This window comes from Anoplophora glabripennis, unplaced genomic scaffold (genome assembly GCF_000390285.2).
Source record: "Anoplophora glabripennis isolate ALB-LARVAE unplaced genomic scaffold, Agla_2.0 scaffold92, whole genome shotgun sequence".
NCBI lineage: Eukaryota > Metazoa > Arthropoda > Insecta > Coleoptera > Cerambycidae > Anoplophora > Anoplophora glabripennis.
Window position 1 is genome coordinate 625,283 of NW_019416269.1, and position 15,822 is coordinate 641,104.

The 15,822-nt window shown below is 31.2% G+C and overlaps 1 protein-coding gene across 1 annotated transcript; it reads right to left on the bottom strand.

Moving 5' to 3' along the window:
- Positions 1-5,812: 5,812 nt before the first annotated feature.
- On the bottom strand, positions 5,813-15,005 carry LOC108903288. Its single transcript, XM_018705406.1, has 4 exons — positions 14,841-15,005; positions 9,783-9,970; positions 6,356-6,537; positions 5,813-5,907 (listed from the first exon to the last, which is right to left on the bottom strand). The coding sequence occupies exons 1-4, from the start codon at positions 15,003-15,005 to the stop codon at positions 5,813-5,815; spliced, it is 630 nt and encodes a 209-aa protein (XP_018560922.1).
- Between the last annotated feature and the right edge of the window lie 817 nt (positions 15,006-15,822).

The window sequence follows — 15,822 nt, forward strand, 5'->3', positions numbered from 1 at the left end:
AATTTTTAATAAAGAAGTTAAAACAATTAAAATATTTTAATCGTTAATTTTTATGATTTAACACTAATACAATTTATTTCTATGCCATTCCATCGATTATTTAAAAAAAAAAGTTGCTTTCGAAATTTTGTTCACGTTCGTTTTGTGAAATTGTTATAACTTTTTTATTAAAAATTAAAAAATATATCTATTTCTCTAAAAAGATAGGTTTTTTTAAGAGTAAATTGGAAAACAAATTATAAAATTCATTCATTTTTTTACTTGTTATGATTTTTTAAATTTCTGAAATCATCCCTTAAATTCTAGTCTCCTTAACTCTGTTAATTTTAATAGTACAAGAAAAAGTCAATACACCATTTTTATGTAGAATTTTATGCTCTACAACTTCTATAAGAAACTTCTTTTTCTAGCTTTTTGAGTTAACTTGACAAACCCCCTTATTTTATCTTTTTTTCACCCCTGGCCGGGGGTTGAAAAAAAATACTGTCACTTATTGTTATTATATACCTCAAACTAACTTATATCAAAAATTCAGGCAAGTTGCCCAAAATTGGGATTTAAAGGCCTATTTAATTGGACCATTCCTTCGCTTATGACTTGATGAAATATGCTTCAAATTATTGTATTTTTTTATATTTTGCCGTTCATATGATATATAAGTGCAAAATAGTATTATTTTATGTAATCTGTAAGTTAACCTATTTTAAATAATTCATTTATTCTGTCCATAGACTATTCTGCAAACAGATTAAAATGTTTCCGTGAGAATATGTTAATTATTGATGCATTCTCTGTAAATCTGCTTGACTACTATTTTGTGTCACAACTAATGATAATAATTTAAGCAAATATATTACTGCAATTGCTAATTGAATTCACATTCGACACCACTTCTGTGTTGCTGTTTAATGATTCGAACCATAAACGGCCTTGAGTCATGCGGAAAATTAAAGCCAGAACCGGAATAACTGAGAAGGATGAATATATCGCCTGTATGAATACATAAAAACAAAAATCGTCCATTGTGAAATATGAATAATAAAAAGACACTATATAAACGTGATGTATGAAACAGTATTATTAACATTGAGAATTTGCTTCACTGCTACTTAGTAATAAATGAATCTTTTAAAAATTAGTCTTTTTAAGGTTTATGTTACAGATCAATGAAAAATTCCAATAAACTGTAGTGATTTTCGAACCCAAGTATTTTGATTAACAAGTTATTTCAAATTTAATTAAATACGGTGATAGTTCTACGAGCTTTACAAAATGTATTATTGCTTTTTGCAACAAGTAATAAAATTTTACACCATGCCTAAATAATTATTATCTTACATGTGAAAAAAACTTATCTTTAAGTAAAAATAAAAATTATTCAAGTGATACTATTTTCTATAAACGAAATAAAGTTATATTAGCTTCTTCCTGTATCCGATTTTTGCAAAATCACCACCTTTCTTCATTTTGAGCACCCTGTATAATAAAAATTAAGCAAATTTGAATACATGTTTACAGGAGTGCTCTTTTTAATGGAATTAGACAACACCTTTAATTTTTGTAATTTGTGGGGCTAAATATATTATATGGGATTGGTCTTTATAAGACTGTTTTATACAGGGTGATCCACAAATGGTGACCAAAAAATAAAACCTTGTATTCTTTGGTGAATTTTAAGGGGAGTTTTTCCTATAACGTTTTAGTTAAAAAGATATAAGGTGTTAAACTTCAAAAAATATTTTCAATATTTTTAAATAATTTAAAAATTAGTAAGTAAAATAATTTAAAATTGGGCACATATATGTATGTGAACATTGTCCAAAATCTGAGGCTTTTTCCTAAAATTTAGATGCTTCAGTGGTGGAGATATAGGGTAAAGATGGCATATTTTTCTAAATACAATAGTACGCCACTGCTTTACGGTAACAACCATGATATTTTCGGATTCGTCTTTAAATTTTCAACAAATTACTACTCTCTTACGTTTTTCGAAAAAAGCTTGATTTTCGAGTTAAATTTAAAAAACCAACTAAAAACACTTACCTAAATGTCATGACATGACTAATCATTCGATTATTTATTCGAATATAGAAATTAATCACACTAGTCATCATTTTTATGATTTTATTTGAGTAAATGCTCAAAAATACCTCTGAGGGTTGCTTTTGCTGTACAGCAAGAATAAAACGCTCTCTCAACGGTAATAATAAAGTATTTTATTGAAAACTAAGTTGTATAGAAAAGGACGTGTTGACGGAGTGAGTGTTCGTTGGAGAGTCCCTTGTGTGTGGAGTCGGTCGTAGGTATATGAGTCCGCATCTGGTCGCCGGCGCCAGTCCGCCGTAGACCCTTCCTGGAACGCTGGTGCGTCCGGCGGTGTCCTGCTGATGTTCTTGACGTAATGCTTAAAAATGGGTCACTTGCCGCATGTGTACCCACACCTCCATTTCCACGAAAACAGACGCAACATACTTTTAGTAACGAAAATGTAATTTGCTTGAAATTTATTGTTGCTTGATTCTTATGAAAAACAATATTTATTCTTTCTTCTAACTGCTCAGAATGTCAATGTTGCTATCGCAGTCTACTATGTAATTTTAAACCGCATTTTATTCGAATATCGAAGTGTGTTTTCAGATCGTTTTTTAAGTTTTACTTGAAAATCAGTCTTTTTTCGAAAAACAAAAGAGAGTAGTAATTTGTAGAAAATTGAAAGAAGAATCCGAAAATATCATGATTGTTACCGTAAAGCAGTGGCGTACTATTTTATTTAGAAAAATATGCCACCGATACCCTGCACCTCCGCCACTAGTGCATGTAAATTTTAGGAAAGCCCTCAAATTTTGGACAATGTTTATATAAACACATGTGCCTAATTTAAAATTATTTCACTTACTAGTTTTTAAATTATTTAAAAAAATTAAAAATATTTTTTGAAGTTTAACACCCTGTATCATTTTAACGAAGCGGCCTAGATAAAGACTTTATAGGAAATACTCCCCTTAAAATTCACCAAAGTATACGAGGTTTCATTTTTGGTCATCATTTATGAATCACTCTGTATTTATCTCTTTTAGTTAGTAATTTTTCCTTTTTGGTTTAGTTTAGTAGTAAAAAATATAAACTTCAGAATAATCTGATACATGCTATTTGAAAATGTAACATGTTTTGATTTTGATTTTTTGTAAATCAAAAATGCTGTCTATTACACGAAAATGGCATCAAACTATAGGGTTAGTGGATTATTAACATTTAGGTAAGTCAAATATATAACTTTCTGACGTGACGATCAAATCTGTGAAAAAAAACGTATTAAAAGAATCTTTGTGAAAATACGTATTTCAACTCTGAAGATAGAAAAGTTTCCATAATCGAGGAACATGCTGTCATTGACAGAGTCAAGAATGTTATCTTAAATTTATTAGAAAATATTTCATTTAAAAAATTCATAAGTAGTTCCATTTTATAAACAGTTCTATCGTTGCCTTCTAAATTTTACATTTTGTGAATACGAAGATTTAGGAGTATGAACGAGTTTCTCTGTAGAATTAATGACCTTGATGATTATCAATTTGGATCTCGTTGAGTATCATTACAGGAAACTATCTATTCAGTAAATCACTCGCTTCAACCGTAAACAAAATCTGCAAATAAATCGCGTAATTTTTCTCACAAGAACTACCAGTTCACCTCGTGCCAGATGGTTTCAGTAAAATATGAATGCCTACCTTACAAGGTATCATTTAAATTTTAAATATAGAAATCTTAAGTTGTTCAGCTGTATGTAACATTTAAAATATATTCAATATGCTTACACAATATCTAGAGGTGAAGAGTAACGCTATTCTTCTTTTGACGTTAAATTTTTTGTAAAGAAACTCAAAAATACTTCGAATAATTTATAAAAATATATTTCTTAAATATCAAAATTCCTACATTAACAGCCAATTTCTATAACAATTAGAAATTGTTACATATTTTCATTTAGTAAATTGTATGTTCAATTCAGATTTCTTCTGATGTAATTACTGACTAGGTTATGCAGACAATAAAAAACTATTTCTAAAAATATAGTATAAAATATACAAGGTATTTACTAAGTATATGCACAAACTTTGATGGACAAATCTTATGTGACTTTAAGTAAAAAAAAATGTATAAACATGGATCCGTAAATTGATACTTTTTAAGATACAGGGTGTTGAAATTTAAAAAAAAAACACCTTTTCTAAAATATCCCTGAAGACGTTTGATGCAGAATGATGAAATTTAGGCTAATGATAAATCCAATTTCCAACGTAAAAGTTTAGATATAAATACGTGTATTAATGGTAGAGATATCTTGAATTATTTTCACAAAAACCCCATGAATTCAACGTCACTGAATTTTTTGAACCACTTCATTTTATTTAAAAATCGATCTTTATTAAACTTAACTCTAAACTGGGACTTTCACAAAAAAAAATGATATGTCATCATCCCGCATCAAACGTAGAGATATTTCAAAAAACACCTGATTATATAACTTTTTGTTTTTTGTTAAAAGTAACTCCCGGTATCTCCGCCACTGATACACGGATTATATACAGATTTAGTGTATGTTTAACTTTATTTGAATAAATCTTAACCTAGTAGTAGTAGTAAAGGGGCGGCCTCAGCCTGGCAATTAGGCCACAAGTGGGCCCTTTTTGCCTACCCCGCCGTCCCATCACCTGACCACTCTCTGCCTCTGACCCTCCTCGAACCTACCCGACGCCCTAATGAACGCCAGGATTTTGGTCCATGGAAGGTTTCTCACCTCAACCCCTTGCAGCTCTTCAGCACCAAAGACTTNTCAAAAATACTTCGATTAATTTATAAAAATATATTTCTTAAATATCAAAATTCCTACATTAACAGCCAATTTCTATAACAATTAGAAATTGTTACATATTTTCATTTAGTAAATTGTATGTTCAATTCAGATTTCTTCTGATGAAATTCCTAGATTAACAGCCAGTTTCTATAAAAATTAGAAATTGTTACAGATTTTCATTTAGTAAATTGTATGTTCAGTTCAGAATATTCTAATGTAATTACTGACTAGGTTATTCAGACAATAGTAAATTATTTCTAAGAATATAGTATAAAATATACAGCGTGTTTACTAAGTATATGCATAAAGTTTAATGGACAAGTCTTATGTGACTTTATAGTACAAAAAATGTATAAACATGGATCCGCAACTCGATACTTTTTAAGATACAGGGCGTTGAAATTTAAAAAAAGCGCCTTTTCTAAAATATTCCTGAAGACGTTCGATGTAGAATGATGAAACTTAGGCTATTGATAAATCCAATTTCCATGGTAAAAATTCAGATATAAATACGTGTACCAATGGTGGAGATACCGGGAATTATTTTTACAAAAACACCATAAATTCAACGTCACTGAATTTTTTGTACCACTTCCATTTTATTTAAAAATCGATCTTAAACTTAACTCTAAACTCTGGAACTTTCACAAAAAAAATATATGTCATTATTCCGCATCAAACGTCTTATGAAATATTTAAAAAAACACCTGTTTACATAACTTTTTTGTTTTTTTTTTTTTTGTTAAAGTAACTCCCGGTATCTCCGGACTATATACACATTCAGTGTATTTATACCTTTATTTGAATAAACCATATTTTAAGATTCATGATTCTGCATTCAGCAAACGTTTTCATAGATATTTAAAAAAAAAATTATTAAACCTTTTGTGTTTAAAATACAAAATCACCCCTTAAAATTTGTACATATATAATTAACACCTTACACTAAAAAACAAATTATTCGATGAGAATGTCAGCACAGGATCTAAAGGTCTCTTGATTCCCACAACCAATAGCTCCTGTTCCATTTCCACAGTCGCCCCAATTGTTTCCTATAAATAAAACATTATTAAAATGGCTGTAAATCTCTTATATTTATTTTAACATTTTGAATACTTTAGAATATATTCTTTATCATATAGATCTAAAATATGTATACAGTCTTGGCAACAGAATTTATAAAAGAAAAAACATTTACAAAGGGGAAAACTTTTTTGGACTTGCTTTAGCAAAATTCTTTAAATCTGTAGGTACTAAAGAGGAAAGATTTTTTAGTATTGAAACAATTATATGATAGTTTATTCAATGTTTTCACGTATTAAAGAGCATATTAAATTTTAAAAAATGAAACAAGGTTGTACATTACTATTGATTTCATTTTATGTTGCTCTATTTTAAAGTGTCTGCCCAATCCATTAAATGAGAGACTAGCAGCAAGTCGTAACTTTAAGACCTCTTTTCGTTGATTTACTAAAAAATTCTGCAGAAAATGTCACTTACCACATCTGTAATGCCACCTAAGAACACACCTCTCACATGTAAGTCCTTCAGGTAATTGAACTTGATTCACTATATCGAAATCAGTTGAGCTGATTGTGAAGGATGCGGAGCCATCTGCTAAAGTAAGACCTTGGAAACAGTCCTCGCTCTCGGGAGCATTGTGATCTTCGAGAACACAAATACTATAAAAAAGAAAGGTAATTTAGCATCATGTTGTTGCAAATTAGTTGTGTGTAAAATCGATAATATGTAATGTGAATATCTGTAAACAATTTCCAATTTGTATTTCTGCAGGGTCAGTCAATCATGAAGATATTTTCATAAAATTTCCTCATGGACAAAGAAATAAGAAAAATACTTAGATATATTAACAAAGAGTTATTTAATCACAAAAATCTTTCTATATTGTATGGTTAAAAATAAATAAATAAATATAAAACGAAACTAGTAATGTTTTATCTCCGTTTGTTCAAATTAGGTATATATTAAGAAATGATCGATGATGATCATGATCAATTTTCCGTGAATATTTTTATTTTGCTCAACTAAGTTTTTTTTATAAATGTTGTTGATGACTATTATTCGAGTGTCGACTGTATCAATACATTACTAGTAAAATGTTTACAATCGTTAGAAGGCTGTAATAATGGAACGATATTAAAATAATTGCTGTCACCATTGCTGTTGAAGTTTGATTTAAAATATCAGTCACGAATGTTTGACAGTGATTATAATGATGAGTTCTTTTTCGCATCATGTACTGTTAACCACTGTAGCGGAAAGTGTTAAGTTCAGCCAATAGAAAAACGCCTCTGAAAAAATGACAAACGAAATTGCTAGACATGTTAGCTTGCTTTATCTACAGAAGTAGACAGGTCACAGTTTTAGACGGTAATCTGCAACCATGCTTACATATATGCGGGAGGAGATGATTTTAAAGTCAAAAACGCAAAGTTACAGCCACAATATCAGATAAAATTTTGCGCAGAAAGTCAGTTAAAGAATCAATCTCAAACAAATCCATTACCGCTATTGTGTCTACTATCTTCATCTATAAGTTATATCTTATTGAAAATTATGTTAATTTTAAAATAAATAATGAATACAATACTGATGTTTTTATATATAGTATCATATACAGGGTGTGCCATTTAACACTCCCGCTGCCAATATCTCCGAAATGAATGAAATTTATCTTAATTTCGGAAAGTGGAGTTGTTATGTCCCACGAATAGCTTCAAATTGCAGTTAGAATTGTTAGTTCAAATCTTTCTGTATAGATGGCGTGGCGATACTAAAATTTTTTTTAATCCTGGAACGTCGAAATGCAATCCATCGGAAAGATCGTCAAATTTTGAGTAATTTTTGTAATATAAAGTTTTTCCCAATATTGACTTGTTTTCGAGACATGTTAACTTCAATATGCAATGTTTCAATTGCCAGTGTTGCGAGAAACAACTACTCCGCGGGCTATATGCCCGGACCGGCATTGAATTATACTCGCAACACCTAGTGCAACAGCTAGGATCGTTCGTCAGCTTAACCCACCAGGCACAGACGGGTTTCGGACTTATTAGTTCTCATCAGTGTGTTATAGGTGAGACAACCGACGAACGGTCCAGCTGTTTTGCGGCCGTATCCACACGACAAGGAAATACATTGTACGCTGAGCGCAAATGGCTCCATTTGCCGGTTAAACTGACGAAAAATCCTAGTTGTTACACTAGGTGTTGCGAGTATAATTCAATGCCGGTCGGGGCATATAGCCCGTGGAGTAGTTGTTTCTCGCAACACTGTCAATTAAAACATTGTGTTTCGCCCTCTGTCGTGCAACAAAGTACCTGCAATACAGCAGGTCGCTTCTTACGGTACCCGTTCGAATAGCACAGTTGGGAGTCAGCACGACAGATGGAGCCATTTGCGCTCCGCACACAATTCAATATGCAATTTATGCAGGTACGGCGACATTAAATCGTTACGTTTTATTAAGAGCCTGTAGTGTCGAACTAACGAGAAGACTAACATTGTATATTAATGCTGAAAGACGTAATTTTGAATATTTATTATAATCTTTGTTTCAACTTACTTCAGTTCACTAAATATATCTACATCTCCGTTATTATATTTTTAAATACTTTCTGTTAATTTTTTTCTGTAGTTGATCATTAGTTTTTTTTATAATTTATTGTTTGTTAGTTAGTATATGGTGTGAATAAAGCCATTATAACAATATTTGAAAAGAATATTTTGTCTCAGTGTGATTTAAATAAAGAAATAGATTTTCCTGTTACATCATAAATTGCATATTGAAGTCGATATCTCTCGAAAACAAATAAATATTGGGAAAATCTTTATATTACAAAAATTACTCAAAATTTAACGATCTTTCAGATGGACCGCATTTCCACGTTCCGGGAATCAAAAATTTTTTTAGTATCTATACTAGAAGATTTGGACTAACAATTCTAACTGCAATTTGAAGCTATTTGCGGGACCTAACAGCCCCAGTTTCCAGAACTAATATAAATTTCTTCATTTCGGAGATATTGGTAGTGGGAGTGTTAAATGGCACATCCTGTATAGAACTGAAAAATAAAACTTTAGTAGGATAGTAATGACACGGCAAAAATTGTCACAAAAATTATTTTTAGACGAAACATATTATCTTGGAAATAGTATTAATAGTGCTATATGTAACATGAAACTTAATTGGCTTTATTTTTGTAAACGTATTTGTAAAAACGAAGAAGAAATAAAATGGAAAGTATCGTATAATGAACTCGTAAAAGGAGTATTATGGTCAAAAAACATCGTTGTTGCATTTACGTAGACGTTTGAAAGAACTAAAAAACAAATTCAGTGGAGCGCGTTGATCCTAGATGAAATTCATCAAGGTATGCTTCGATATAATAAAAAAAATCCTGTTTCTATTCGTATACAAAAAATGGAAGGATAGCATTGAATCTATCTAATATACAAGGTCTGATTGCATTTTTTTAATTGAAATTATGTCATATTCGAATAACATCTTTTCTCAAAACTACAATGGTATATTGCTTGACGAATCCTCAGTAGTTAGGAAAGTAATACCATTAAGACATATTATAAATGTAATTTGTTAGACTTGATCGCTTGGCGAGTAACCAAACTTTTCCAAACTCATGTCCTTACCGACATGTTCTAATGGCCATATCTGCTTTACAATTAGAGCAAACCTCCCAAACCATAGTAAAATCCTGAAAAAAGTTATACTTGACTATAACATACCTAATTTTTAAAAATAGTCATATACTCATTTGATTTACCGCATCTTTTTGTTCAGTATCGCCATAAAAACTGATAGTCGCAATTTTCGTAATTAGCATTTCTTTTCAAAATTGAAGCCAGATGACATTGATAACCAATTACGCCATAAGCTAATACATACCTATATGAAATTGATCCCAAATGATTTGCAGTAAGGGTGGAACTAACGTTAATTACACTACCCACTGTATACGTCCCAGCAATTATGCCTAGGCCATAAGTCCCAGTGTTTTCGTTAGATCTGGGTTGAGCATCTGCGTAGTTGTCACCGCATGGACCACACTCTCCTCCATTCTCTTCATATTGTACCTATTTAGCAAAAAATTCAATGATTATAAATAAATGTTAACTTAGCATTATAACTTACTTAATACAATTCACTGACAAACAATAATAAACAATTTACAAGTAAATATAAAATTGGTTTTCATAGTAATTAACCAAAATAAAGGGTGTACCAAAAGAAACGTAAGATTTCATGTGAAGAAAAAAGATTTTATTAGTTAAAAAGTTTTTAAATGTTTCTAAAAATTATGAAAAAGGATATCAGACAGATGTCCTCCGCGACTCACTTCGCATACACGACCTCTTTTAATAAAATTCTGTATCACGCTTTCGCATACCCGCTGCTGAATTTCGTTGATAAATCTCCAAATTTCTGCCTTTAATTCAGAAATGATATTCATTAGAGCAGAATAAACTTTAGACTTTACGAATGCCCATAGGAGAAAGTCACATGGCGTAAGATCACATGATCTTGGTGGCCAAGTCACTTCACTGTTACGAGAGAGACGTTCATTAAATTTCTGCCGTAACACGTGGATAATTTCAAGTTCCGTATTGCAGGAGGCACCATCCTGCTCGAACCACAGGTTATCCAAATCCATACCGTCCAAATGAGGCCACAAAAAATTCAATAGCATCTCTCGATATCGTTCTCCATTGACAGTCACTGTCATTCTTTCGAGAATACACAGTGGTCGTTCTTGAATGACCCGAGAATTGTCTCTGCCCTAAATTCGACAGTTTTGCTTGTTCACATACTCACTAAAATTGAAATGCAAGATCACCGCCCACTTATTGATTCTCCAACATCCAATCAACGAATATCAGGCGCATTAAATGATCGTCTGGTTCCTGGGTTAACTGAATCTTGAATGGACGCAGATGCAGATCTTTTGTTAAAATCCGCTGCATTGTGCTTTTGGAAATGTTTAACTGCAGTGATCTACGGCGTATTAAGGTTACGGGAATTTCCGCCACACTGAAACTCACCGTAGCAATATCTTCAACTGAATGTCCAGTATAAGAACGGTCTGTTTTTTATTGTCTGCAACCGAACCTATTTGTTCAAATTTAGCAACTTATATTTTCACAATTGTTTCATTCAGGGCGTTCCTTCTACCGAAAATTCTAGGTAATTTGAGCACAGTGTAACGTTAAAATTTTAATCATTATATAATTAATTATAGAATAAACCGCTCAAAAATCAGACAACTCCTAGTGGTATACAACCAAATATACGTAAAATTCACATTTCTTTCCTTTGGAGATATTTCAATAAAATTCGATTAGTTATCTTATGTTTAAATATTAATCAGTATATTATTATTATATAAAGTTAAGCAGTTTAAGATTCAATCTTTATTATTGCTGTTAATAACTGTTGGCGTATTCTCAAATATTCATAGAACAGCGTTTTTGCGGGTATTCAAAACACAAGAACCATTCGGATCGATCAATATTATTCTTAGAAAGAGAGTTTGCTATTTAAGTATGAAGCAGGTGAATTATTGCAATTTTCGTCGATATTAACATTTTAAAGTGTTCCTTTGGGATATATGTATTAAAAAATTGCATTATAACTATGACCGTATTGTTTAGAAACGGTGCTAACGACTCATAGTTTCGGCTGCATTATTGGATTTAAAGACATCTGCCCACATTTTCAACATAGTGATCCATTACATAAGCTACTACCTATATGTATACAGGTTCGGAAAGAGCGATAAAGTAAGTCATAGAAATCCGTGCGATAGACAAGGATGGTTACATTGAAGACGTTTCATAATCTTAATAGTCACTCCCACTATTAACCCGAAACGGGCGGTGACTATTCAGATTATGAAACGTCTTCACTATAGCTATCCTTGTCTATCGCACGGATTTCTTTACTTTACTTTGTCGCTCTCATGTAAAGGCAGATGGTGGATTTTCCAGCCCTCTATAGCTCACTACCAAGCCAGGCTACAACAACGTAAGTCATTTATTTGTTGTTTTCCGCCATGGACTAGATCTTAACAGTGATGTAAATCTCGATTTTAGGGCCTTTTAGTACGTGGTGCATATTCTGGTGCATTGTGCATTATTTCTACTTGTTAGATCAACACCCAACAGTTGCGACAAAAAGGTGAATACTTGCTGAATGGCTTACAGTTCGTGCGAATCGGAAATTGTGGAAAATTGGGAGCTGTTGCAGTATACCGGCTGTCCCTTCAAACTGCTCCGCCATTTTGTTGTACCCCGACGTTGAACATCCAGAGATAAGCTGTAGTTTTTGCTATATTTTTTTTAGTCATCAGCTACGCACTCTACATACTTACCAATGAATTTTCACAGTCTTCTCTCGCTCATCCGTCGTATAGCGCCACATTTTGTCTAATCGCAACTTGTTTACTACAACATGTGACAATACTGTCAACTCTTCTAATAAAAATGGCGCACAATTCAAATCCTGCCTTACGTTTGGACACCCTATATAACTACCGTTGTATGTCATGTCATGGCTTACATAGAATATCGTCGTTTATGCGAATACGAGATAAAAATAAACTATGAATATTGCACGTTGAAAAGAGAATAGTCTACAGTCACCTTATATGCATTTTATATCAGTTTTTCTGTTGCTCAATAGTGGTTAAAACATTTTCTTAATTTCATTGCCTATGTTTGTAGTGTACATTAAACAAAACTTTACATTCAATGTATATCTTATCTCAGTTTTGCTACTGCATAACAGATGGAGTCAGACTATAATGGTCAAAATTTTTTAAATGTAATGTGTTTATTTTTAGAAATTTTCTTGAAATTATAAGTTATGCTAAGTGTTATAGGAAACTGAGTATCCAGTACGTATAGCTTTATCTCAATAATCTTCTGTATTATTCAGGAGGATATTGTACATAATGAATTAAAATTTTAAACCAGTTTGATAATCACAATATGATTAATAATATTTTAATTTACCCTAGTGTACCACACATTCATTGAAGATAAAGTTAATATACCGTTATAGAGATCTGAAGAGTAAATCTCAATCAGACAGGTTTCGTAATAAAAAAATAAGTTTGTTTTCAAGGGCGGATTAGAATTAAAGATATACTCTAGTCGCCTGGAGTTACAGAGTTTCCCACAACTTTTGGAAGCTGAAAGAAGCAGAAGCAGAACACCAGCCATGGTGGTATATTTAAATTTTAACTCCGCTCAAAACACCTTTTTCACAATAGGAAAAATTTGAAGATCTTAGCAGCCTTAACAAGAAATTAATTGCACCATACCCAAGGTAGATCTAAAAAAAATCCTGGGATAGAGTATTACAGATGGTTCAGAATTGTTTGAATGTCATTTAACAAAAACTAATGATCTACTTCTAGAAGTAATAAATAGCTCCCTTTATCACAAGACCAACAGGATAGGACTTTAGTCTTTCCAGAGACAACAAGTATGCAGTAGATCTCCTCTTTCCATTAAAACTAATAGTTCAATCAAATTACTTTTTCAGGTGCCATAAAATAGTTCAGTAATTGAAAATATGTAAAAATTAGGAAAAATTCAATAGAATTCAATGCACTACTTTACCCCACCTGAATTTCTTGACTTTCAAAATGGCGTCCAAAGTTCTCAAAAAACAGTTTTTTTTTCGTTTATTAAAAAAACTAAACATTTTAGAAAAAAAAGTTTCAAACAAAAGTTGTAGGAATTTTTAATATGGATCGAATAAGCCCAAACCGATTTTGATCGATAAATATATTAATTAGTTATAGCAAAAAACCGTTAAAAATCGAAATTTTTTCAAAAAAATAAATATTTTTTTTATGAAACCTGGTGAAAGGATAGCTCTTGGTGAGTAAAAAAAAAATGATTTTTTCAAAATTGACAAATATTGATAGTTTTTGCAAAAATCGAGTTTTTCGAAAAAAAAAGCGGTTTTGTAAAACCTCCATAATTCATAGGCTGCCACATCTTTAGGAACGGGGTTGGGCTTAAAATTTTCTTTAATAATTACACTATTATGCACAAATATTACGCGAGCCTCAAATCGATTTCAAATATCGCAAAAAATGATCGAAAAATCGTTTTTTTTTTTCGAGGCCATAAAACTGATTAAATTTCAGCCCTTAATATTAATAAATGAGGTCGTGGCAATTTTTCGAAAAAGAAATTTTTTTCTCGAACCCTGTTGGTCGTAGGACATACTTTTTTTTAAACATTCGTGAAAAATTGTCAACTTTCGAATGGCAGTATCGACATTTTGATACGAATTGAAATCAAAAAGTTAATCAAAGTTTTATGGCCCCAAAAAAAACGATTTTTCGTTCGTTTTTTGCGATATTTGAAATTGATTTGAGCCTCGCGCAATATTTGCACATAATAGTGGAATTATTAAAGAAAATTTTAATTATGGGGATTTTACAAAAACGAAAAACTCGATTTTTGCAAAAACTATAAAATATTTTTCAAGTGTCATAGAAAAATATTTATTTTTGAAAGAGAACTTTAGTTTCATATAATGCTCAGCCACGTATGGTATGAATCTCCTGCCATCCCACCAAAATCTCCATATTTCCCCCCTACTGAAATGTATGAAACATATCGATGACAGAGCAGCAGCACTTAGTTGTGATTAATAGATAATCTGAAATGAAGACTTCCAATGGGAGATTCATTACAAGCATATCTAGATGCATTAATGACCAATTTGGAAGAAAAACAGAAGCATTTATTTAATTTTTAATTACACACTCTACAAGGGCTCCAAAATTGATACTGAATATTTCACTGGTCTTTTGTACCTATATATTTTTAATGCTTTGCATGAAATTATGCATTTTTATTATTGAGGTTACTTTTCATTTACATGCAAAAATGTTTATTTATAAGTAGATAATATTTTAGTTACCTGAAAACCGCCACAGAAGAACTGGTTATCTTGATAATTCTTAGGAAGAGAGTCATAGACCCTCCATAGTGAGGCTCTATTAGATGGATCCAACATCATACCATGGCCTGAAGCTTGTTCGAAACATAATATTGTTCCTACAAGCAGAAAAAGTGTCACTGCCATTACACCAAATTTAAATGTAACCAAAAAATCATATAAACTGATGAAATCCCTTGTTTTTCTATCATTTATATAGTTCCAAATAGACGATAAGATAAAGAAGAAAATATTTCTTGCTACCCACCCCATAAAAATTAATTCCATCAGTTTTTGTCCCACTTAGCTTAGATTTGAATACGCTAATCTAATATTATTTTTTATTTGATGAGATAAGGTACAAAACAAATCATTTTTCTTCCTATAAAATTATATCCTAAAGCTTAAATGGATTATCTGAATTACTTCAATAAACGTCCTACTTCTTTTGATAAAAATCATAAAATTATTATTACACTGTACACAAATAATATCTAATTTTGGTAAATTATGTTTTTATGTAATTTTATGTTTAGGATTTCCATATAATAAAAAACAAAGTACCAAATTTCGAAGAAATTTTAACGGAATATATGTAGGTACTAAACATATATTTGTTACAAATTTACGCAGTACTATAGACAATAGTTATTTATTAAAATAAACAATATTTCCATACTTTTCAGAGGTTTCTGCTATCTTCTGAAAGATAATAAAAGTAGGTAATTAAAATGTCACAGGCTTGATTTTCAAAATAATTTTAAGTATGGATATGTTTGATTAGCGATGAGAAAAATGTATCGGGCACACTGAACTGTATATAGCTGAATTACAAAATTCTTTGTTTCATACCTTCAACAAATGTTTTGTCATACATCATTTGAACGTAAATTTACGTAAATTTCAAAATCTGAAACATATAGAGAGGGTTTCATTAAAAAGAACTGTAAGTGCTTGTCGAAAA

Bases quoted from the DNA above. Each gene is read 5' to 3' on its own strand.
- LOC108903288 (XM_018705406.1), bottom strand. From the start codon at position 15,005: ATGGCAGTGACACTTTTTCTGCTTGTAGGAACAATATTATGTTTCGAA. The intron at 6,538-9,782 runs GTATGTATTAGC...TCTTTTTTATAG, and splicing joins TTGGGATCAATTTCATATAG to TATTTGTGTTCTCGAAGATC. The intron at 5,908-6,355 runs GTAAGTGACATT...TTTTATTTATAG, and splicing joins TAGGTGGCATTACAGATGTG to GAAACAATTGGGGCGACTGT.